The following is a 25153-nucleotide window of genomic DNA, read 5'->3' on the forward strand; positions in this document are numbered from 1 at the left end:
CATGAAACACGTGCTTTTCCACTGCAATAAAGCAAAGGAGGTTTGGAAGAGGCTAGGGTTGGATGAGATTATTGATACAACTTGCGAGGTTGATCATGCTGGAGAGAGGCGGTGTTGGAGTATCTTCTACTTCTTCTAGAACAAGATTTGTGTATTATGGGGTTCCAAAATGTGTGTGAAATGGTAGCTATTTTAGCTTGGTATCTATGGTGAGAAAGACAGAAATTTATGCAAAATGAATTAACTCAGAATGCATCTTGGATTTCAACGAGGATTATAGCCCTCAGGTCTAACTTCGTAAATGCATCATCTCCCAAGGCTTCCATAAAAGAGATGGTTGGTATTGCCCTCCTAGGGGTTTTGTGAAATTTAATGTTGATGTTTTTTTTATCATGACATGATGAAGGGTATGATGGGGGTGGTTCCGAGAGACGACAAAGGTAGGTTTATCGCTGGAGGAAATGGAAAGATTGAGTATTGTGCGGATGTTCTCACGACAGAAGTCTTACCTCTCAAATTTGGCCTAATACTGACGCAAAGGACAGGCTGTAATCATCTTATTATTAATTCAGACAACCTGAAAATGATTGACACCATGCAAGAAGGAGGACAGTCGGCGGGTGCTGCGGCAGCAATTTTGGATGATTGTTTTCACTATGCTGTGATTTTATTACGATTAGATTCAAACATTGTAATAGAGGCAAATAAATTAACTCATGAACTCACTAGAATAGCTAGATTTTCTTCTACTTTGAATTGGTTCGGGGAGCCTTTAAATGAAATTGTAACGATCCTCACGAACAATTTACTGATTATTTCTAATAATCTCGTTTTATTTAAAAGAAAAAGAAAAATGCAGTAATCACTCGAAAGCAAAGCAGTCGGTCGTCAACACTGAAACCCTCGGCCACTCACGCGACACCGCACCCGCGCCCCCATCTCCGGCGACGGGGCCATCATGAGCGGCGGCAGCGGCAGCCCGAGCGGGCCGGACTCCCGCGTGGAGACCATCTCCCGCCTCGCCCAGTGGCGCATCGACACCTTCGGCCCCTGCTCCTACCGCCGGTCCGACCCTTTCAAGCTCGGCATCTGGAACTGGTATCGCTCCTCCTTCCTACCACTCCCAACCACCGTTCCCCAATCCTCTACGCCCCCAAATCCAAGAAACTCGTGAATTCGACCGAAACACGGCGCGATTAGATGTCGTTTTCGCCGAGGCTGGCCGCCGGCTGATGTCATGAATCCCCAAATCAGGTACCTGTCAGTGGAGAAGAGCAGGTCGGTGTACGTGCGGCTCTTCCCGGAGCCCGGCCGGCTGGCCAAGGAGCAGCCGCCGCTCGCCCGCTTCGTGCTCCGCGTCTCCTGGGTTGGCCCGCCGCGCCGCTCCAGCGTCTCCCCAGGTTTGCTTCTTCAAGTGCTCTGCCACACATCTCCAATTGGTAAATGATAAAGCTTTGTGCATTTCTAGCATATCCATGTGGTCATCGCATTTTATTTACTACTCCTTTCGTTCCATAATTCGTATCGTGGTTTTACTTCAAATTGGAACTAAAACCACGACAAGAATTATGGAACGGAGGTTACACATCTCCAATCGGTAAATGATAAAGCTTTGGTGCATTTCTAGCACATCCATGTGGTTATTGCATTTTATTTACTACTCCTTTCGTTCCATAATTCGTATTGTGGTTTTAGTTACGGAGGGAGTAGTAGTTGTCTGTGTGGTTGCATAGGAAATTCCAATGATCACCAACTACTCGTATTAGGCTAATACAGTGAGTGCCTGCTCGGTGCGCAGCTTTCACGCTCCAATGTGAACGCATGGCCAGATCATCTTGATGCCAACCGTGAACTGAGAACTTTGCCCACATACCAGCTAAATTACTACTACCATTTGGAGGCAAAGACCTAGATATAATAAAGAGAAAGGTCCACTTCTGGTCCCTCAGTTAATCGACTTGTCTGGTTTTCGTCCCTCAATTCCTAAACCAGACCTTCTGCATCTTGAACTTTCAAAACCGGCCAAATTTCATCCCTGTCCCCAATCAAAGCGGTTTTGTTCATGACGTGGAATGGATTTTGACCGAAGCGCACATGTGGCATTCTAATTTTGCCAGTTCACCTTCTTCCCCCCATCTCTACTGGACATTTCTTCGAACAGTTGGCGTGCGCCATGTCTATCTCGTCACAGCCACCGACCAGCGGCTACTGGGCAGCCGCCGGCGAGCGTGGGCACGTCGAGCCAGCCGTGCCTATCACCGCTCTTGTGCACGGCACTGCTGCGAGTGACCCGCGCATGCACCCCACACCGCACATGGCTTCTGACTGACGCCCCATGCGCCGGGACCACCTCCGCGCCGCTCTAGGCCGCCGTCTGGGGGCATGGATGACGGGTTTCTCTCCCCGTGCTTTCCCTATTCCGGTTTCGCTGTTGTATTTCTAGCTCTCTCTTGTCGAGCTCGAGCACACCACCATGTCGGGGGATGACCTGGCCTTTTGCAAGAGGTTGAGCTCCTCCTGTGGGATGGGGGATGAGGCATGGTGGTCTGTCTTGCTGCCTACCATGTCGGTTGTAAAGTGCAGGGGAGAGAGGTTGAAGAAAGATCTTCCACGTGGGGCCAACTCATATGAGAGACATAGACTATGGGTAGAAAATCACTAGGACACACCAGCATAGACAAGTGTCAGTCAAGACCCAAAACCACTCCACGTCATTGGAGAAACCGCTTTAGTTCGAAAGAGGGACAATACTTGTCTGGTTTTGGAAGTGCAAGGTGCAGAATGTCTGGTTTAGGAGTTGAGGGACGAAAAGCAAACAAGCTGGTTAGTTGAGGGACCAAAAGTGAACTTTTCTCTATAATAAATAGCCTTGAAGAGAATTTTTTCTGAAGTATCTAACATATATTAACATTGTATTCTGAATCTAAAGAAGCGTGTAAATAAGGAGAAGCTCAAACTAGGGCCACAAGCCCACAATAACAAATGTGCTTTGCAATTGTAAATGGAATCTTGAGCAGCTGCTTGGCGATAATCTCAACATAATGCAGTATTTTTTAAATGAACATTTGATTGCTCATCTGTCATTCATTTCTTGTTTAATTCCCTAGTCATATTGTCTCTGTGATGACTACTGATATGATGGTATCAGGCTCACTGAACTTAATAACTTTTTATCGCTTTGTGATAGTTTTCGAGCAGCTTCTCCGAAGCAGCGATGATTTTGTGTGGCAAGTTGATGTGATGTCCCACGGGCGTTTTACGATTGACGTTGAGTTCTTGGACCTGAAGATAGCCACGAACAATGCAAGTGTCCTCTGTCCTTTTCCCCTCGAATCAGCTTCAAACGGTTCCTTCTTCTTTGTAGGATATACTCCCTCCATCCCCAAATACATGGCATATAAACTTACTGCCATGTATTTGGAGACGGAGGGAGTATATATTTTATAGGCATGTGTAAGTAGTAACCTCTGTCAGGATTTTCTAAAATGTGATCCAGTTTTAATTAATGTGCGGACAGGGCACTGAATCGTCGTCGTCGATCTGGCCGAATGAAGGCATGGTGCAGGGCGTGGCCAGCAAGAGCACCCTGGGCTGCCTCTCGCGCATGCTCACGGAGTCCATCCACGCGGACGTGACCATAAACACGACGGACGGCGTGCTGAAGGCGCACAAGTCGGTGCTGGCGGCCTGCTCGCCCGTGTTCGAGAGCATGTTCGTCCACGACCTCAAGGAGAAGTCATCGTCGACGATCGACATCGGGGACATGTGCGTGGAGTCGTGCTCGGCCCTGCTGGGTTCGTGTACGGGACGATCCGGCAGGAGCAGTTCTGGAAGCACCGGCTGGCGCTGCTGGCGGCGGCCAACAAGTACGGGCTGGGCGAGGTGAAGGCGTGCTGCGAGGAGAGCCTGCTGGAGGACATCAGCTCGGGCAACGTGCTGGAGCGGCTCCACGTGGCGTGGCTGTACCAGCTGGAGCGGCTCAAGAAGGGGTGCCTGGCGTACCTGTTTGTGTTCGGGAAGATCTACGACGTGCGGGACGAGATCAGCGGGTTCTTCCAGCACGCGGACCGCGAGCTCACCCTGGAGATGTTCCAGGAGGTGCTCAGCGTGTGGAAGCCCATCTGAAGCTTGTGTGTACATAGGGTTTGTGGAACCACAAAGATCAAAGGGAAGAAGCTACTGGAAAGAGTGGAAAGAATAGCCCCAAAAGTATACAAGGTACGTAGGGTTTATGAAAAGGTGTACAGTATAAAATACGTACATACATAGTGCAAACTGAGAATTTACACCAATGTAATTATGCAAATGTGACTCGCTACCGGTGTGTGCCGGGTGTGTAAGAAGTTTGTGAGCAAGTGGTGTAATTAACAGTATTATACCTTTGCTCTGTTGTCCAGCATGAACCCTGGTACAGTACGTATATGTGACTCATCTAGATTGGATTATGGAGTTGATCTGGCTGGCGTGCCGTGTCTCGTCTGCTCTAGAATTGGTCCTGGTAGTACTAGTAGAGATTGGTTAACTACGAGGTTTGCTGATAGGTTACGGATGATGAGTTAGACTTGGCAAGGCGCGCGGTAGGTCTGGTCTGCAGGTCTGGGTTTCGCCGCCCCAATCTGGATTACACAGCTTGACTTTGTACCACATTGAAGAGTACGCCAATGGTGTACCATATTTTTATAGAAGGCAGCACATTGACAAAATTGGAGTTGTTCCTGTTGGAAGAAATCAAGTCGCCATGTATTTTGCAACCACCTGGTCTGGTGTGTACGAGAAGAGCCGGTCGCTTGTGAGCGCAGCGAAGGTTGCCACGGCAGACTGAATCTTCTTCGGATAGACAGATGGAAGGAACGTGTGAAGAAGAAGAAGAAGAAGAAGAGCACGGCGAAGCGAAAACGGTTTCCGTTCCCTTCCCTTGAGAACTGAACTGACACAAGGTTTCTCGGGGGGAGAGGAGAGATCGTGGGCGGGGTTGACGGTTACCATGTCAAACTGGAAGACGCGTTCGTGGGCTGGGAGGACAGACACACCGACGCAGTGAGACGTGTTGAACGGTTGATTATTTCAGTTTAGTACTACGCCGCGTCGATCACCAATCGCCTCCGTTATTTTTTTGATTGATCCACCCATCTTTCAGCCATTAGCCACGTCCCGGTACACATAAGACCCGAGAGACTGATTGACACCGAAAGAGTAACGGGTACTCCTAACTGCGTCCCATAACCCCATTTCCAACAACGCCCACCGAGGAGCTTTCCTGCCGCGCTCCCGTTCCCGCACGGCTGCCACCGCCCACCGCGGCGACGCCATGCCCGCCGCCGGCCTCCGCCCGCTCGCCGGCGCCCTCCTCCTCCTCCTCGTATTCATCTCCACCGCGGCCGCCAACGCCAGGGTGGGCGACGAGTGCTCCGCCGGCGCAGGCTGCGGCTCGGGGCTGCACTGCGCCGCCTGCGGCGACGGCGTGGCCGGCGTCTGCGCGCGCGCCACCCCCGTCGACCCCCTCACGCACGTAAGCCGCCGCCCCTCCTCCTGCTCGCAATGGCGCCTCATTTCGTTCCTTCCTTCATTTAAAGAAGAACCGCTGCTTCATTTTTGGATTTGGTTTGATCGATGCTGACGCGCGCTTAATCCGCTCCTGCTTCTCGTCGCAGGGCACCGGCCTCCCCTTCAACAACTACTCCTGGCTCACCACGCACAACTCCTTCGCCCTCGCCGGCGCCCCCTCCGCCACCGGCGCCGCCATCATCGCCCCCACCAACCAGGAGGACTCCGTCACCGCGCAGCTCAAGGTAACAACAAACTCTTACCACCAACTCGCCGTCGCAACCGCCTCCCCCTACTACTCTGTTACCATTTCCAGTTTCTCCGTCCGCCTCGCCCATGGCAGCCTGTGTCTCCGTGGAGTCGCCCCGTTTCCAATGTCCATGTGCTCGTGCCTGCCACCACCTACCATTACCAAATCTCACCGCACCGCCATTTTCTATCTCATCTTTTTACCTGCTCGGTCAATGCCTACCCCTACCCCTAATAAAATTAACTAATTACTGAAAATGCTATTGCTAGACTCAGTGCACATTAGATGTTGGTATTTCTTTGCAAATCCAACACATAGCTATGCCAAAATGCCCTAAGACTGCCCTTGTTCACTGATCCAACTAAAATTGCCACCACCTTCTAAAATTAACCACTACAGTACAGTACTGAGTTCAGTCTTGCAGTTACGCACCGAGGCTTTAATTATGCATCTTGCCGTGTCAACTGAATCATTTCATTTCTCTACTGGCGATGGGTAATGTAATGTGCCTTCCTCCTTAAGTTTCCACCTGCCCCTCCTCCCCTTTGATCAGACAAAGTAGGGCCTCTTTACTCCAAAACTCAGAGCAGGCACAAGGTCTCACTGTCCTACCCGCCCGACCTTTTCCCTTTCGGAGGAATATATATCAGCCAAATCCACGAAAGCTTGCTGCGCAGCACACATAAGAACGCCTTCTTTTTACACTTGACACATGCTCTACTGCTGCTCCACTATTTTCTGTCCTTTTTCCCCTTGCTTTTGTTTGAATTCAGTCCAGGTATGGGCATCTGTTTTCCTTTTCCATAAAGACTCGGATGTCTGCCCCTTGCCCAAAGGCTCGTTCATCCTAGAGCCTGGAAAGACAAATACACGTTAATTAATTGCAAGTATACATGTGTATAAAATGAATCCTTTTTTGTCTCAAATAGGATAGAGCATGGAAAAAAAGAGTACCAGGTATAAATAGTTCTTTAGTTTTCTTTGCGTACCACCACCATGTGTCCATGTGTACTGCTGCCCCATCACACCGTGGATTATGCTACTATGAATAATGCACCCTTGTTGCCATATTTGTTTAAATATGTAAGCACAACTGCCAACCACTAGTATTTAGGTACAACTAATGGCACCACCTCAAATCTGAAGATGTTTCATACTTGCCTTTGGTTGGTCTAGTTGCCACCTCACATAGATTCTTGTAAGTATGGCCACTGGCCTCGGTACCCAAATTTAGTAAACTCATGCGGTGGCTGGCTACGCTTATTGGGTGATTAGTCACAAAGATGCTCAAAGCATAATCATCAGGACTAACTTTGTTACACTTCCATTTTTAACAAAAAAATTGTTTTTCAGAAGTAGTAGAATAAATGTGCCGAAACCCTCAACGACACTGGTGTTCCCCTTCCAGCCATGGGGATGACTTGTTGCAATTTGGACTTGGTTCATTCGTTTATTTTCTTTTGCCTCTTTAGGTGGTTTAGGGCTCAATAAAAAAAAAGGCAACCTGGTGCATGTAGCTCCCGCTTGCGCAGGGTCCAGGGAAGGGTCCGACCACTTTGGGTCTATAGTACGCAGCCTTTCCCTACATTTCTGTAAGAGGCTGTTTCCAGGACTTGAACCCATGACCTCATGGTCACAAGGCAGCAGCTTTACCACTGCGCCAAGGCTCCTGGTTTAGGGCTCAATGCATTGAGAAAATAAAAGAAGGATTCTTGAAGTCTCTGATTGCGAAACAAGCCTTGTTGTAATCATGTCTAGTTCTTGGTATTATGCTGCGAAGGTGTCGATTGCTTTGGTCTTAAGGAAAGGGAAGGGCCACACTCACTTAGCTTATCATGCCCGTCCCGTCCTCTTTTTTTTTTTTAATCACTATTCTGAAAGTAGAACCTTTTCATATAAAAAGAATCTTACAATACAGTGTTCGTGTTGGAGACTTGGAGCATGTTTTTTGAGTAATTATTTCTGGCCACGCTTCACAAGTAGGCTAACATTGCGTTGCAGTTATGAAACAAGCCAGTGTTCCTAAAGTATTCTGCTTGCCCTATATCTCGTATACACTTCTGAAGTTGTTTTTTTTACTGAAAGAAAGAAAACTAAAGAAACAAAGGATAAGCCAACCCAACACAATTTAGCAGGCTGCTACTCTATTTTCTGTTGGTGTGCAGATATTATAAATTTGCTTCTTCAAAATGCCATTGGTTCCAAACTACTACATTCTACTAGGGTAGTTACTGATTATACAGATAACTGTCTAATTTTCAGTTACCGTTTCTTCTGCAAACCACCAAGCTGTATCTTGTTGTGGTTCATTCATACTCTGAATTGCGGACCGTCAGATGCTAATTGAAAAATATTAACCATGTGAATCTTTATCTGATTTGGGCAGAATGGTGTTAGGGGCTTGATGCTTGACACTTACGATTTCAACAATGATGTCTGGCTGTGCCACTCATTCGGTGGGAAATGCTACAATATTACAGCATTTGTAAGATTATCTCATTATCAGTTGAATACTTTCCATGCTGTCGTCAGAGCATCGTGTTATTGTATATCTAATCTTAAATTGGGTCTGTTCAGCAACCTGCCATCAATGTCTTCAAAGAAATCCAGACGTTCCTTGAAGCAAACCCTTCAGCGGTAATCACGGTTTTCCTGGAAGACTACACTGTTGCAGGTTCCCTGCCAAAAGTATTCAATGCTTCCGGCCTCATGAAGTATTGGTTCCCGGTGGCAAAAATGCCCAAGACCGGTGGCAACTGGCCTTTGCTCAAGGACATGATCAGCCAGAATGAGCGTCTGCTCGTCTTCGCATCGAAGAAAGCAAAAGAAGCAAGCGAGGGGATTCCGTACGAGTGGAATTACGTTGTGGAAAGCCAATGTAGGATTCCAACACAAGAAGAAAATACAATCAGAAAGTGAAGTTTTTTATCTAGTCTTTATGACATTCTTTGTTGATATGTTTTTGCTTTATCTGTGCAGATGGCAATGAGGGTATGGTGGAGGGCAAGTGCCCGAATCGCGGAGAGTCCCCTGCCATGGATTCCAAGAGCCAGTCGCTTGTTCTGATGAACTTCTTCACAACGGACCCGAACCCCACCGGGGTTTGCGGGAACAATTCCGCACCACTTGCTAGCATGCTAAAAACCTGCCATGATCTGTCGGGCAATCGGTGGCCCAACTACATCGCCGTTGATTACTACATGGTATGCCAACATGCTAAAGATTCTATCTAAATGAAGCTTATTTAGTCGTCGATCAGATCGGTTTCTTATTATTTGAATCACGCAGAGGAGCGACGGCGGAGGCGCTTCCTTGGCTACCGATGTGGCTAATGGCCATCTAGTATGTGGCTGTGACAACATTGCTTACTGCAAGGTAAGGACGTATCTGTCTTACAGTGTTCGGTCCTGTTACATTTTCTCCCACTTGAGCAGAGCTTGCATCCCTTGGGATTCTATCAATATCAACTACTTTTTGGCTAACTTTGATTTCCTTTTGCAACAACTTATTTAAGATAATGTTGTGTTTCTTGCAACTGCATGCTGATGTTGTGACCACTGACTGAGCTGCAGGCCAACTCGACATTCGGGACCTGCGTGATACCCCCGCCCCCACCGCCGTCGCCGCCCAGGGCGCCGGTGAAGGGTACGAGCCCAGGCGGCGATCCCAGTGCGGCGGTGGCTCGGCTTCCGGCCTTCCAGTGGAGCTGCTTCCTGGGACTGACGTCCCTGGCTCTGCTCTTCCTCTCGTAAGGGCGCTCCGCTTCAGTTAGCGGGGTGTGGCACTTGTGCTGCTTCTGCCATCCTGAGCAGAAATTTTCTACTTCAGTTTCATTTGTTGATCACGAGATTGCTCGAGCTGTAAATCATCCCCTAGCTTGCAGAGAAGTTTCACCTGATCAGTTAGTTGTAAATCAAATGTTTCATTTTTGTTATCTAGGGCAGATCCTGCCTCGATGTTTCAGTGAGTTCTGATGTAGTATCTCCACATGGCCAGTTAGTTTTTATATATGTTTTCTCTAAGAAATCAAATTACTACATCCCAGCTAGGAGAATTGGTTGAAAAACTCTTAATAACTCAACAAAAGGATGATTAGAAAGAAAGGGAAAAAAAAAACTCAACAAAAAGATAAGAGATTCCAAAAAAAACACTACCTTCGTTTTTTAGGCTAGTTTAGCCTAAAAAAAGCCTGAAAAACGTCTTATGTTTTCAGACGTAGGTAGTACATTCATATGGATGGATCTGAATGAGTGCTGGGGAAGAAAGAGAGGAGGACCCATGGTCCGAGTGACTGACTGACTGACAGGTGAAATCGCTGGTCCAAATCCAGAACAGCATCCAATCAAGCAGACAGCATCGTGCAGTGAGCAGTGCCAACTATTTACATCGCATCACATGGGATTGATTGATTAATTTCGCCTATTTTTCTCTCACGCAAGAACAACGCCCACTTTATCCTCCGAGAAATCCCGGTTTTCCGCTGGTCACTGATCATCTGGTCTGAGATGAGCTTCACACGCATGCCAGATTATTCTAGTAGATCACTAGGTAGGGAGAGAATAGCATCAAATTGAGAGCATATATTCCCTCCCAGGTAGCAAGAATAACTTTTATTGGCATCGTGAACGTGTTGTTGAAGTTTTGATTTAAATAGGTTACTTTTTGCTGATATTCTTTCCAGCGTCAAGGATCGTGTATGATCCACGCACGCATGGGAAATTTTCTGAAGGCAGTGCAAACTGTGGAGGTGAATAAGCATTTTGCCAGATAGGAAAAACTTGTCATCGCTCAACGTTTCCAATATAACTAATAAATTTCATCATAGTAATAATAATTAAAAAAACATACCCAGTATGAAGAAAAGCTTCCACGTTAGGTGGGCGTGGGGAAGGATTAAACGAGGTTGCGTCGAACCCAGGACCTCTTGGCACAAGTGGGGAGTACTTCACCACTATGCCATTCCTGCCCTTTCTAACAAACTAGAAATAAAAAAAAATCAGGCACATAGAATTTCGTCCATATTCATGATGTGAGTCATGAATAATTGAAACACGGATCGTAATCAAGAGAGATATCATCATGAACAGTTGACACATGGATCTTAATCAAGGGATCTAAAATGTGATCCTTATGCTATGCCGTATCCCCACTCCAATATGCAGAAACTGCTATTTTTAGGGGCCTGATAAATTGCCATTTTACTCCAGCACCGGATGATCGATCGAACGAATATTTAGACATTAATAATACCATTCGGTGTTAGTATGAACAGAAGAAAATATTATGGCACTTATTATACTGTATGTAGTATATTATTATCAGAAAGAGAAAGAAAAAGAGAGAGGCAGAAGAGAGAAAAGTGTCCCAGGGAACAAAGAACAGATTCTTTGGTACTCCGGCGTAACGACGTTGCCTCCTCCCCTCCCCTCGTCTAGAGTCTAGACCCACGGGCATAGCCCATCCAAAGATCAAATCTTTTAGTAGTTTTGCCAGCCAGATATCTCGTCTCGTCTCATCTCTGTCACACCGAGGAAGAAGACCCGGCGCCAGCGCCAGCGGCGATTGATGGCATCTCGCTCCCGTGCCCCCCTGGCCGTGGCCCTGTCCCCTCACCCTCTCTAGACCAAATCTACGAGAGAGGGATAAGAGTTCCTCCCAGTGGAGAGAGGGAGAGGTCGGAGGAGTACACGGGCTGATTGCGGCTGCGGCTGCGACTGCGACTGGTGGATTCCATTTCTCCCCTTCTTGCTCCGGGGTGGCGGCGGCGGCGGCGGGCGGCGGGCGGCGCGGCCATGGCCAAGCAGCTGCGGGTCTACCAAGTCTGGAGAGGCAACAACGTACGTGAGATTAGATTACTCCCTTTATTCTTGCCCCCCTTCTTCCTTCTTGGATAGTTGGATTCAGAAAATCCTTGTGCTCTGGATCCATCGGCGGTGGCCGCCGCCGCCGCAGTGCCATCTCCGCTACTCCTTCTGATTCGTTGTGTTCTTTCTGTCTAACCTGGCGAGGCGACGAAGAAGTGGGAGCGGGGTAACTGCTCCTGGATAATGCCCGTATCTTTATCTGGTTAGCTGGTTACTCGATTGATTTGCGGGTGATTTGTATATTAAACTGCATACACTGCTGACGAGACGGATGAATAAACTATTGTGGATCGGTTTGGAGCTTGGGTGCCGCAGCGAATGGCGACCGTCCTCTCCCCAATAAGATAATCCAGTTGGGTGGCCCAAGTTCTTGTCTTTGTACACACCCTGTTGCTGCTAATCCAACCAGGGCTCAGGTTGCTCTGAAAATCATGCACAGGGCTTGCAAACATTGCGTTGCATTGCAACTACTCCATCAGTTCAAGGGTTTAGAGAAAGGGAAGGGCAATTTAGAGGGTCAAATGGGGAAGGGGGTTTGTATGAGAAAAACTTTGTTGACATCTTCACTCTGCTCATGATGTTGTTTGTTGTATTATTTTGTAGCGTGAAGCTATCGAATGTTTCAATGACGTCTCTCATTTTCTTCAGATAATCTGGTGTGGTGGGAGACTGATCTTTGGACCAGATGCCAAGGCTACTCTGCTATCTTTCTCGCTGATCGTGGCCCCCGTTGTTGTCTTCTGCATCTTTGTGGGCAAAAATCTCATACACATCTTTCCTGCATATAACGCAGGGTATGCAATTCTGGTTGTCACCGTAGCCCTGACAATTCATGTGAGTAAGCATTCTTCACCTATCTACTACAGAGTTATGCTGAGGGTTTTGGATAGGTTGGTAGGATTTGTGTTCACCACAGTTCATGTGTTTGCTTCGTCCAGTTGGAGAAAAGTCCTGAATGGCGACGTATTTTCTGAGAGCTTCATCGTAAAAGTAATTTGCAAGATGCAAGATATCATGTAATTAATAAAAGTTAAGCACACTTGCATATCAACATGTTTGGCAGGGTGTAGTTTTGTGGTTAGCAGTTAGTTCGAGACCATTATGATCATACAGCAGCAGTTAATGGTTAAAGTGCACTAAGCCATCACTATCTTTTGGCCATGATTGCATTTAAGACTTTGTGATGTGGATATAGTTGCGAACATGCTAAGAACCTAGTTTCTCTTATCAAGGGAACCTTGGATGATACCTTTTCGCTTAGTTACAAAGTAGTGTAGATCAACCTTGGCATAGATGATACATCATTTGAATTTTGTTTGTAATAACTGCATAATATATGTGAAACTGTAATTTCTCTCACCAGCCAATAAAACACTGTACTTGGCTCTACTGGTCAAAGCATTTTGTGATCTTTTGATCTTCCTTTTTCACCTACACATGTTTCATGCATGGTTCTATATTTATTTCCTGAGTTGGAAAACCCACGCTTCAATTTTGTTGTTGGTTTGGTCTATTCACTAGTAGTTTTATCTATATTCTGCTCTTGCATACTAATTTATCTGTTTACGATACCGTTCTCCATGAGTTATGTTCTCTCAACAGTAGAAGTTATTTTGTGAATTTTACTTCATGCTACTTTGTAAACAACTGCCAAATTATAGTATCCTCTCTGCAAAATCTGATTGTTAGGTACTGTTACTGCTCTTCTTGACCTCATCTCAAGATCCAGGTATTGTACCAAGGAATTCAAATCCACCTGTGGAGGAGTTTTCTCATGATTCTTCAGCCCCTCATACTCTCCAGTTCCCTCGGATAAAAGCGATCATGGTCAATGGTGTGCCCGTGAGAGTAAAATATTGTGAAACTTGCATGCTATATCGGCCTCCTCGTTGCTCCCACTGTTCCAAATGTGATAATTGTGTCGAGCGATTTGATCACCACTGCCCTTGGGTTGGTCAATGTATTGGACAGGTTTGTTGTGCTGATTTATTTATCCTTCTCAAAGAGTCAAACTAGTTATTTAACCATTGACTACCTGACAGCCCTTACTGTCAAAACAATCTCAGCTTATCTGCATTTATGTTCACCTTTGCAGCGCAATTACCGCTACTTCTTCTGGTTTGTTTGTTCGGCAGCAATCCTGTGTTTCTATGTGTTTACAATGTCTGCATTGTACATCAGTCTACTCATGAAGGATCACCGTTCAGTGGTGGAGGCAATTAAAGCATCTCCAGCATCAGTGGCAGTCATGGGATACTGTTTCATTTGTTTCTGGTTTGTTGGTGGTCTCACCGGATTCCACTCTTACCTCATTGCAACAAATAAGGTTAGTCCCCTAAACCTATGTAGTCAATGTTAAGGCATACCTCACATGAAAACATTGGTACACGGACTGCCTTGAGATACAATGTAGAAAGTTCCTATGTTCATTAGTGAGCTATCTACTCTCAAATAAAGATATAATGCTTACACTGGCTAATCTGAAATGTAGTGATCACTTGAAATCTCATTGGATGATTTTTCCATGGCAGATATTTTTTATGCATTGCTGGGTAGTACATCCTTGTACTCCCTCCGTTCCTAAATACAAGTCTTTCTAGAGATTCCAAGAGAGACTACATACGGAGCAAAATGATTGACTACACACTCTAAACTATGTCTATATACATCCGTATGCAGTCCATATTAGAATCTCTACAAGGACCTATATTTAGGAACGGAGGGAGTAGAAATAATAAGAACTTTATGTTTATTTCAATACCAACTTTATTGAACTTGATTAAATTTTCACTTCCTTTTTCTCAAGACAACATATGAGAACATCAAGTACAAGTACAGCAACCAACCCAATGCGTTCGACCGTGGTTGCATACACAATTGCTTCGAGGTCCTGTGCACGAAAAGGAAGCCGTCTAGGATCAACCTGCGAGCCATCGTTCAAGAGGAACATGTTGCGTCCCTGCCACGAATCAGCCGTTCCAGTGTGCCCGAAGATGAGACGCCCCACCGTCCACGAGCCAAAGTGGAGGATGACCTTGAGATGGGCCTCGACATCCTGAAGACCTCACGGCGCCGGTCAGATGACCTGAGTGACTTAGAGTTGGGCACTACAAGCAATGGCGCAAGATATCGCAGAAGTGATTCAGACACTGAGATCCCAGTTATGACCAGAACCATTACTGAGAGCTCCGATCAAACTAGGGATCTGGACTTCTATTCAGTGACCAACGCTGCACATCCCTCGTCTCCTGAGCAGAGGCAGCTCCCCGATGAACTCCGCTGATTGTATATGAGCGCCCCCTTGCAGTGAGAAATAGTTTTCAGGGCGCAAACCAACAAGTTGCTCGTCAGTGAGGGCCGTGGGATGTTTGGAATTTGGATGAATATGGCATATGCTCTCTGCTGCCTTCTTTTTGTAGGATTTGGGGAATGTTGGTTGATTGGTGATAGGTCTCTTTCTGTAAACATCTCAGTTATGCATTTCATTGAAGGTTTTAAGAGATTGTAGTTTTCTTTTTTCTTTTTAGCAAGATTCCAGGAAGAGTATCTGAAGATAGTCAACTGTGGATTGTTAATTGTACATAATTTGCATAGGTGTAGACCATTGAACTGTATAATTATTTCCACCGGCCATCTGATGATCCCAGAAAGCCATTTGCTGGTTTGACATGCAGAATTTCAATCCCTATTTGACTGTTTGCAGCATGATTTACTACAGATGACTTCATGTGAGTACACGCCATTGGCCAGGGGAGGAAAAATGCACGCATAATTCAAAGATTATTTATCATGAAAAGTTCAGAGGCATGAAAAACATAGCAGCGACCAAACCTTTATATTTCTTGCCATTCTTGACACTCGGGGAAATAAACAAGTAAATCAACAACAGCAATAGAAAAAGCAAAAGATCTTGATGGACTTGTCACACATAAATACTTGTGCCACTGCACTGGTCTATTCATTCACAGGCCAGTTTGGTGTCGAAGCTGGTCAAGCAGATGGCGAACGCCTGGAACGCCGAGAGCGGGTACCGGTAGTCCATGGTGAACATGTCCTTGGTAACCTTACCAAACTGCAGGATCACCTTCTCGTGATCGGACGTCGATGACGACAATGAACTTGACGGCTGGAGCTGCTGCTGCTGGGGCGGCTGCGAAGGTTCCGACGGCGGCACGGCGGCCACCTGTGGCGCGGCTGCCGTCAGCTGGAAGTTCTTCACGGAGGCCACCGTCACCCTGCCTCGGAAGTTGAGGCACCAGCACTGCAGCTGCTCGTGCCATCTCGGCACCTTGTTGCGTAGAACCAATGGCCTCTCCTTGGCATCCCCATCTTCCTCCTCTCGCCGCAACCCACCACTTACATCTGAGAATCGGGAGCTTGAGAAGCGAGAACTGCTGAAGTCTGCCATGGAGAACCTGGAGGAGGCGTTCGTGCTGCGGAAGGACTCGTCAAACGGACCAGGGAGCAGCTGCTGGGGTTGCCCAGGCACCACGCCATCCGGGTCGACTGCAGAGGCCGGGATGGAATGCATCGTGCACTGCATACGCCTCGGGCCCCTGGTGCCCAGCACGTTGAGCTCGTAATTCACCTGGGCGATGGGGTAGCTACCGGTGGGCACCTTTGGGGAGACCCTCCTGGAAGAGATGCGGCGGCTGCCACGCTGGCACGGGATGAGGCTCCCGGCATTGTATGGTGGCTGAGTGTCGTAGACGATGAACTTCGTGCCGAGGAAATTCGACCTGTTGGTGTACATACAATGTCAGATCTAAATCACTGAAGGTTAGATAGTAAGAACGTTGTGAAGGAAGGTACATCACCTCATTTTTCCAACATAGCCGTTGCTTGACCGCGAGATGTTCTTAGAATCCACAGAAATTACGTATTCGGTATATGTTGTCCGTCGATTCCTCTTAGCTGCTAGCAGGAACTTTCCGTTCTCACTAAGCACAGCTACATGTCACATAACATATAGTCAGCACAGCATCCAGCAACGTTGACTACCACGTTACTAAAGCAATGCACACAGCAATTGTTCAGTATGAGATTAATGAGAGAAGCAGCACATATGCTTACCAGGGCTAAGGCAGAGGTAGAGATAATAGGTTAGTGTTGATTTGTCCCTTCTAATGAAGCACTGGATTAATCCATCTCGAGGTCCTGGCTGTAGATAAAACATCAAATCAGAGTCAGACAGGTGCAAACTTTCATATGTACTGCCTCTGTAAAGAGGGAGTACTATGTAGGCATGTCTTTCTCACTTAAGAAGCCTCTATCTGCTACTTTTCAGTAGGCGGACTTTTCTAAGCAGGCATATCTTACTTTTCAATTGCCTACGAGAAAATTGCTACAAATTACTAGGTAAGCATACCAAATACTATTATGTCGATTTCTTAATATTCACGCGACCACTGTTTCCCAGTTTCAATATTTTATTTAGGCTGTAACATGAGAAAAAAAATACAAGCTACCCATCATGAACAACAGCACAGCTACTTGGATGTTTACCTGTTTAAGCGACACCGGAAAAGTGAGTTTCCCACAGAACTCCGGGCTCTGAACTATATCTTTACAGATCTCTCTCCACGCGCTGCAGACAGCCGCACAAGCGACGACATCTTTGCGCGAGGGCCAAGTGCTCTCGCCTTCCTCCAGCCTTTTCATCACATCACGAAGTAATTCAGGAGGAAGACCAACCCAGCCATTCTGATCAGCCACCACAGCCCCGCCGTGTGGCTCAACCGGTGGCCCAAAAGACTTCCCCCGGTGATGATGGCCGGAAAGACCAGGGAGGCCTGAAATCCTCACGTCAAAGCCCCGCCTTGATAAGCTTCCGAAGCTCTCTCTAACATCGCGGACTATGCTGCGGAAAGACATATCTGCCGGAGACCCTGCGATGACAACCAGAACTTCACCGATCTCCTAGCGGTCAAGGTCTTCGGAATGAGCTTTCCGGCACTGCATATACACAAGGAAATCAAATAGGAGGAAGATTAGCGTCTAGTGGTGCTGTAAAATAATCATCCACTAGGAAAAGCAATCAGCGCGTGTAGACTAACGAATCGCGGACTAGAGATTAGTAATACAGCTTCGTTACTAATACCATTCTGGTTTGAATAGTCTCGAGTCAGTGGGCTACCGGTTCTAGTCGCGCACTGAATGCAGGAAAGATGATGGGAAATTGGCTACACAGACAGCCAACTCTCCGATGGCGATGGGTGGATGGAAAAAACAAAGCCCTCTGATGGCGAGAGGCTAACAGCAGGCGCCATTTTACTGGTATAAACCTAATGGTGCCACACGGCAGGCATGGCACCACAATTTTGACCCACTGTTCTCAGAGGAACAAAGTTTGACCTTTTTATCCTTCCTTTTATCCTTTATGACCTGCAGTGCAGTTGCATGGACTGTGGCAGGTACAAGATCTACAGAAACTTCAGAGAAAACTGTACTTGTATGCTGTGAAATGGAAGGGAAAAAGAATTTACAATTCATCTAAGCATGAACAGAAGAAAATAAACATGGAATGAAACAATCAGAGCGCTGCAAACTGCTAGTTTTTTTAAGTCCGCGGCGAAAAGTGGATGAATCGGATGCCAGCAATGGAGGCGTTGGTGGATGCGAAGGAGGAAGAAGTGAAGGAGGAGCGGCCATCTCACCGGCCCCAAATCGAGCTCTACCCAAACTTGAAAGAGATTCTTCCGCGGAGAGGAGATCCCAACCCTTTGTGGCCAGCAGCGAGCGATCTCTCCTCCTCTTTCCCCAAAGCCCCCGGAAGCCAAAGAAGACGGACAGGGGAGCAAAAGCGACGAGCTTTCCACCTGTGATCGAACCCGCGACCTTTCTCCTACAGCGAGAAAAAGGCTTTCCGGCGCGAACTTTGCTCCAAAAGATGCGCAGGAAAAGGTGGAACGGCACACGGGGACGGAGGAGGAGCCCGGTCCGGTGTATCGGCCGATCTTCTGCAGCCGCTGCGGCGGAGGTGAGGCCGGAGGCGAGAGGGGATTCGGGAGGCGGGGCGAGGGGATTTATGGGTGGGATTGAGATGGGGAAATGGGACTTGGTTTGGAGGTCGGTAGGGGAGGGGGGAGAAGAGGAAGACCGGAGGGAGGAGGGGAGCGAATCGTGAGAGGATTCCTTTTTTTTTAAATTGGATGGAAAAAAGGTTTTGTTTCACATGACCACCTCACCAACCGGCCCAGCACATGGCTGGCCGCCCGGCCGGCCGTCGTGTACTCTTGTAGTTCTCCGATTATACAAATGTGCACATCTGCTGACTGCTAAATGAGTTATACGGATCGACTTTACCGTACTACGTAACAAGTTTGCTGGATTTGCCGGAAAAGCCTGATGTTGTGTTTGATTGTAGATGACCGAAATCACAAAGGAGATTGAAGAAAGTCCAGTCCAGTGCCTGATTAGTCTGCACTGCAGACAGGCAGGGAAGCCAATTCAGCCCCCCTCTCTCTGCATGATGGGACTAGGGGTGGAGTAAGACGTTTTCAAAATAAGACTAGAGTGATTTTAAATAACAAGAGGAGAGTATTGATTGGTGCCTTCGGCATCGGTGAACAGTACATATATGTTAGCAGTAACTAGATAAGCCACGTATGACTTTCTGGATCTCCATCTGGCAAAGGTACCTGTCTATCTATCTTCGCTAACTACTCCGTCCAAGTACTTCCTCCAGTCCGCATATTAGATTTGTGTCAAGTCAAATTTAACAAAGTTTGATCAAATTTATATTAAAAAGTATCAACATCCACGACACTAAATATATATACTATGAAACTACATTTCATAATGAATCTAACAATATGGATTTGGCATTGTGAATGTTGATATTTTTTTCTATAAGTTTGGTCAAAATAGAGATATACTTTGACTTCAGACAAAATTTATATGCAAACTAAAAAAGACTGAGGGAGTAATATAAAATTTACTATAAAATTTACATATGTATTTGTGGTCGTTGTTAGCTGTTTCATTGACCTGTTTATAATTTTTGTTACTTACGCTGTTGTCTTTTACTGCAGTGATATGCATAAATTGAAAGTTTCTTTCACAATATAATAATAATTGATTTGGGCATTGGTTTCCTGCACTCCAGATTGACTTTAGAGATGCCGTGAGATGGATTGTCCACACATGATCTTTGGCTCTTTGCAGCGTGTATGACATTCTTGTCAATGCTATGCTGCTATATTCGTAACGACCATGCGTATGGAGCAGAAGCATCTAGTGCCTGGCCGTGGATGACCCTCACCCGTGTGCCACGCAAACAAACTGCTACTGCTTGTCTGGCAACGTACATAGCTAAATCTCTCTTTTTTAAGCCACGTGCGTAGCATTGTCGACACATGTGACTATGCGAGTCAAGAGAAAGAAATAACAATGTCGACACCACGTTATTCTTCGTTGGCTAGTTCAAAAATACTCACCACAGATGCCGGTGCGAGTGCCTCAACGTCATCCAAGAAAACAGACTATGGTGACTTTCTTCTGCACCGGGTCTTCTGCGGGCCTCCTTCGGCAGGAGGGGGTTTGTTGCACGCGGGATTGGCGAGACACATATTGTGGACCGTCGATTTGTAGCAGGGCTTGTAAAATTAATTGTGTATATTGTATGTTTTTTCTCGTATAGCACCTTCTATATGTGTGTAATGCACTCGTAAATGGGAAGCGATATAGTATCTTTTTGTGTGGGGCAGTATGATACGTCTTCAATGTATCTATAATTTTTGATTATTTCATGCTATTATATTATCTGTTTTAAATGTTTTATATGCATTAATATGCTATTTTATATTATTTCTAGGACTAACTTATTAACCTAGAGCCCAGTGTCAGTTTATGTTTTTCCTTATTTTTGAGCTTTGCAGAAAAGGAATACCAAACGGAATAAAACCTTCGCGATGATTTTTCTTGGACCAGAAGACACCCCGGAGACTTGGAGACCAAGTCAGAAGAGCCGCGAGGCGGCGGCAAGGGGGGAGGGCGCGCCCTGGGGGGGGGCTGCCTTGCCGCCTCCTCGGGACTCATTTGACCTAACCCCTGAGCCTATATATTCACATATGTTCCCAAACCACCAGAGGCATCTACGAAAACACTTTTCCACCGCCGCAACCTGCTGCTCCCGTGAGATACCATCTTAGGGTCTTTTCCGGCATCCTGCCGGAGGGGGATTCGATCACGGAGGGCTTCTACATCAAATCTATTTCCCTTCCGATGAAGCGTGAGTAGTTTACCATAGACCTACGGGTCCATAGCTAGTAGCTAGATGACTTCTTCTCTCTCTCTCTTTGATTCTCAATACCATGTCCTCCTCGATATTTTTGGAGATCTATCCGATGTAATCTTCTTTCACGATGTGTTTGTCGAGATCCGATGAATTGTAGATTTATGATCAGCTTATCTATGAATATTATTTAAATCTTCTCTAAATTCTTTTATGCATGATTTGATATCTTTGTAATTCTCTTCGAACTATCGGTTTAGTTTAGCCAACTAGATTGGTTTTTCTTACAATGTGAGAAGTGCTTAGCTTTGGGTTCAATCTTGCGGTGTCCTCCCTCAGTGACAATAGGGGTAGCGAGACACGTATTGTATTATTGCCATCGAGGATAAAAAGATGGGTTTACATCATATTGCTTGAGTTTATTCCTCTACATCATGTCATCTTACTTAAAGCGTTACTCTATTTTTCATGAACTTAACACTCTAGATGCAGGCAGGAGTCGGGCGATGTGTGGAGTAATAGTAGTAGATGCAGGCAGGAGTCGGTCTACTTGACACGGACGTGATGCCTATATTTCATAATCATTGCCTTAGATATCGTCATAACTTTGCGCTTTTCTATCAATCGCTCGACAATAATTTGTTCACCCTGTAACGCCCCGAGACCGATGTGCCAGGTGTCTTCCAGTTATTCCCTATTGTTGCCTTGTCATTTGCTTGCGTGTCATGCATTTCATATCATGTCATCATGTGCATCGTATTTGCATACATATTCGTCTCATGCATCCGAGCCTTTTCCCCGTAGACCTTTTTGCAATCCGGCGCTCCTACGTCGTCCGGCGTCCTCTTTCTACCTTTTTTCGTATGCGGGTATTAAACATGCTCGGATTGGACCGAGACTTGCCAAGCGGCCTTGGTTTACTACCGGTAGACCGCCTGTCAAGTTTTATGCCATTTGTACTTCGTTTGATACTCCAACGATTAACCGAGGAACCGAAAAGGCCTCGTGTGTGTTGCAGCCCAACACCCCTCCAAAGTGGACTAAAACCCACCTAAATCTCCTCCATCATCTTGGCCGTTCGATCACGATCGCGTGGCCGAAAATCGTGCTCAATTTGTAGCCTCCTAGCTCCCTCTACCTATATAAAGGTCCCTCTTCCCCAAAAATACGGACGAAACCCTAGCCCTCCACCTCCTCGCGCCGCCGGACGAAAACCCGACCGGCCGGACACGTCCGCCCGCTCCGCCGGACGAATCAGCAGTCGACACATGGCACCGCGGGAGCCCCACTTCGCCGCCTCGCCCATGCCGACCCACAGGCCCAGCGCCGACCCCCGAGGGCCCGAGGCAGCGCGCCCGCCTCCTTCGCCCGACGTCGCCCGCACCGGCCAGGCGCCACTGCCCGCGCCTCCGCCGCCATTCACCTCGCCGCCGCGGCCTACCCTCGCCGGCGACCGCGCTAGGGAGCCGCCGCCTCCTCCGACGTCCCCCGCCTCACCGCTCCTCCGCCGCCTCGTCGCCCGCACTGCCCGCGCCTTCTCGTCACCGCCTACCTCATCCCGGAGCTCCGGCGAGCTCTGCCATCTCCGGCCGCCTACAGCGACTCCGACCATCTTTGTTTTCCGCGCCGCTACAGTGCCTTGGATCCAGATCTGGATCGGTTGACTTTTTGACCTAATCCCCGTATTTTTAGCATTATTCATCGCATCATAACTTTGCATCCGTGGCTCCGTTCTGGACGTGTAGCATATCAAATTGTTCGTCTCGACGAGTACTTCATTTCATCTCATTGCACCATGTTCACTTGAGCTTATCTTGATGCCCTAAATTCTGTTGCAAGAGTGCTAGTTTATATTAGTTTCAGATTCTTATCAGTAATTGGACATTTGTCATTTTTGCCATGATTGATGTGTGCCTCCTATGATCTTGAGCCCTACATGAGTTTTGAAGTATGCCATGCCATCTTTACAGGGGTGTATGCCATGTATTTTTTTTTGATCTCTATGGTGACTAGCACAAGCATGCAAAGTAGCTGTCGTAATGTTACTGATTTCAGGGACTTAGAAATATTCTAAGTCCTTGCCCTGTTAATATTTTAATGCCATGTATTCTTGTTGCTACAGAGTGATCCATGCACCTTTTGAGCATGATCAGTTAGGATGTTTTGTAGATATTGTGGTGCTCTATCTATCCATGTCTTTATTTGCAATTATGGAGCACCCTAGCTTGAGTCAATCGAGCTCTACTTTTGCTATAAACTGTTCCTGGTAGAATGTTTACGTGTTAAGAATTTTTGCCGAGGTTGTTGTAGGTGATCCATGCATGCTATGAGGTTGTTCTTGCCATGTTTAGCTTCTATGCCATGTCTACTTGCTGGGTGTATGCTTAGTTTGTCATGCAATGCTTTGTGATGAGTGCATCGAGCTCGCAAACATGCCTACTTAATATCTGTTTTGCCATGTTCCAGTTTTCTGCTAAGTCCGTATCTGTTAACGATAATTGCAATGTTTCACATGGTTGCCATTGTATTTTCTGATCCCTTTTGGCTTATGGTCAGTAAGGGACTTTTGTTGTATACTTTGAGTAGCTTCATGCCATGCCTTGCTTTGCCATGATATGTTCCTGTAGCATGTTGTTATCTTGCTCTAAACATTGCTTCCTGATGTTAAATTCCTGACATGTTGTTTATTTCACTAAGTCTGTAACCTGATTTCTTTTGCGCTTTTGCCATGCTTGTTTGAACCTGCTAATGAGTGAATTAGCCGTAGCTCAGTGTTCATCTTTTGTCAAGCATCTTGAGTGGATCCCTGCCATGTATTTTGTTGCTATGTTAGAGTGCAGTAGCTTGTTGTTCTTGATGCATTTAGATGGTCTCGTGCTGTTAATCGCAGATCGGTGTCATATTTGTTTTGCTTGTCATTTCCAAACCGTGCATCGATTCCGGTGATCTTTATATCGATTTCGACCAAAATCAACTCCTCTTTCCAGTGGCACTCTTGGTTTTCCAATTTGAGGCCAGGTTCAATCTTTCCTTTCCGAAGCATGCATATGCATTGCATATCACATCCCGCATATCATGCCATGTTTTGCATCATGTTGCTTGTGCTTTGCACGTGGTTGATTGTGTCTCCCTTTGCTTGTTGTTCTTGCTTGGGTAGAGCCGGGAGACGAGTACGTGATCGAGGAGCCCATTGAGTACGCTTACGAGGTTCAAGCTTTCGTCTTCTCGAAGAAATTTGCAGGCAAGATGACCATACCCTCGAAATCACTTTTATCTTTGCTTGCTAGATGCTCGCTCTTTTGCTATGCCTATGCTATGATGCCTACCACTTGCTTATCATGCCTCCCATATTGCCATGTCAAACGTCTAACCCACCTTGTCCTAGCAAACCGTTGTTTGGCTATGTTACCGCTTTGCTCAGCCCCTCTTATAGCGTTGTTAGTTGCAGGTGAAGATTGGAGTTTGTTCCTTGTTGGAACATGGATATTTTGTTGGGATATCACAATATCTCTTATTTAATTAATGCACCTATATACTTGGTAAAGCGTGGAAGGCTCGGCCTTATGCCTGGTGTTTTGTTCCACTCTTGCCGCCCTAGTTTCCTTCATACCAGTGTTATGTTCCTTGATTTTGCGTTCCTTACACGGTTGGGTTATAATGGGAACCCCTTGACAGTTCGCCTTGAATAAAACTCCTCCAGCAAGGCCCAACATTGGTTTTACCATTTGCCACCTAGCCTTTTTTTCCCTTGGGTCGACCAACCAAGGGTCATCTTTATTTTAACCCCCCGGGCCAGTGCTCCTCTGAGTGTTGGTCCAACTTGTCAGCCACCGGTGGCCACCAGGGGCAACTCTGGGCTGGCCTACCGAAAGTTTGGACAATCCGATGTGCCCTGAGAACGAGATATGTGCAGCTCCTATCGGGATTTGTTGGCACATTCGGGTGGCTTTGCTGGTCTTCTTTTAGCATTGTCGAAATGTCTTGTAATCGGGATTCCGAGCCTGATCGGGTCTTCCTGGGAGAAGGAATATCCTTCGTTGACCGTGAGAGCTTGTGATGGGCTAAGTTGAGACACCCCTGCAGGGTTTTGAACTTCCGAAAGCCGTGCCCGTGGTTACGGGCAGATGGGAATTTGTTAATGTCCGGTTGTAGAAAACTTGAGACTTATCTTAATTAAAATACATAAACCGCATGTGTAGCCATGATGGTCTCTTTCCGGCGGAGTCCGTGAAGTGAACACGATGTTGGAGTTATGCTTGA

At 46.7% G+C, this 25153-nt stretch overlaps 3 protein-coding genes and 1 pseudogene across 4 annotated transcripts; 3 read left to right on the top strand and 1 right to left on the bottom strand.

Moving 5' to 3' along the window:
- Positions 1 to 862: 862 nt before the first annotated feature.
- Positions 863 to 4475, top strand: LOC123147669 (BTB/POZ domain-containing protein At1g21780-like; annotated as a pseudogene).
- A 692-nt stretch (positions 4476 to 5167) lies between these two features.
- On the top strand, positions 5168 to 9761 carry LOC123147667 (PI-PLC X domain-containing protein At5g67130). Its single transcript, XM_044566937.1, has 7 exons — positions 5168 to 5509; positions 5652 to 5789; positions 8181 to 8279; positions 8372 to 8672; positions 8774 to 8997; positions 9083 to 9169; positions 9367 to 9761. Exons 1-7 carry the CDS (start codon positions 5309 to 5311, stop codon positions 9544 to 9546), a joined length of 1230 nt encoding a protein of 409 aa, XP_044422872.1. The 5' UTR covers positions 5168 to 5308; the 3' UTR covers positions 9547 to 9761.
- A 1428-nt stretch (positions 9762 to 11189) lies between these two features.
- Positions 11190 to 15325, top strand: LOC123147668 (protein S-acyltransferase 8). The gene is made up of 5 exons (XM_044566938.1): positions 11190 to 11631; positions 12307 to 12492; positions 13348 to 13629; positions 13754 to 13984; positions 14465 to 15325. Exons 1-5 carry the CDS (start codon positions 11587 to 11589, stop codon positions 14939 to 14941), a joined length of 1221 nt encoding a protein of 406 aa, XP_044422873.1. The 5' UTR covers positions 11190 to 11586; the 3' UTR covers positions 14942 to 15325.
- An 85-nt stretch (positions 15326 to 15410) lies between these two features.
- On the bottom strand, positions 15411 to 18750 carry LOC123147666 (tubby-like F-box protein 12). 2 transcript variants are annotated; one of them, XM_044566935.1, is made up of 5 exons: positions 18315 to 18750; positions 17164 to 17613; positions 16732 to 16819; positions 16476 to 16608; positions 15411 to 16397 (listed from the first exon to the last, which is right to left on the bottom strand). In XM_044566935.1, exons 2-5 carry the CDS (start codon positions 17530 to 17532, stop codon positions 15617 to 15619), a joined length of 1371 nt encoding a protein of 456 aa, XP_044422870.1. In that variant the 5' UTR covers positions 17533 to 17613; positions 18315 to 18750; the 3' UTR covers positions 15411 to 15616. The 2 variants fall into 2 exon arrangements, with proteins under 2 accessions (XP_044422870.1, XP_044422871.1); XM_044566936.1 differs by having other exon boundaries at positions 18477 to 18739.
- Between the last annotated feature and the right edge of the window lie 6403 nt (positions 18751 to 25153).

The sequence above is a fragment of the Triticum aestivum genome, chromosome 7A (genome assembly GCF_018294505.1).
Source record: "Triticum aestivum cultivar Chinese Spring chromosome 7A, IWGSC CS RefSeq v2.1, whole genome shotgun sequence".
Classification (NCBI taxonomy): Eukaryota; Viridiplantae; Streptophyta; class Magnoliopsida; order Poales; family Poaceae; genus Triticum; species Triticum aestivum.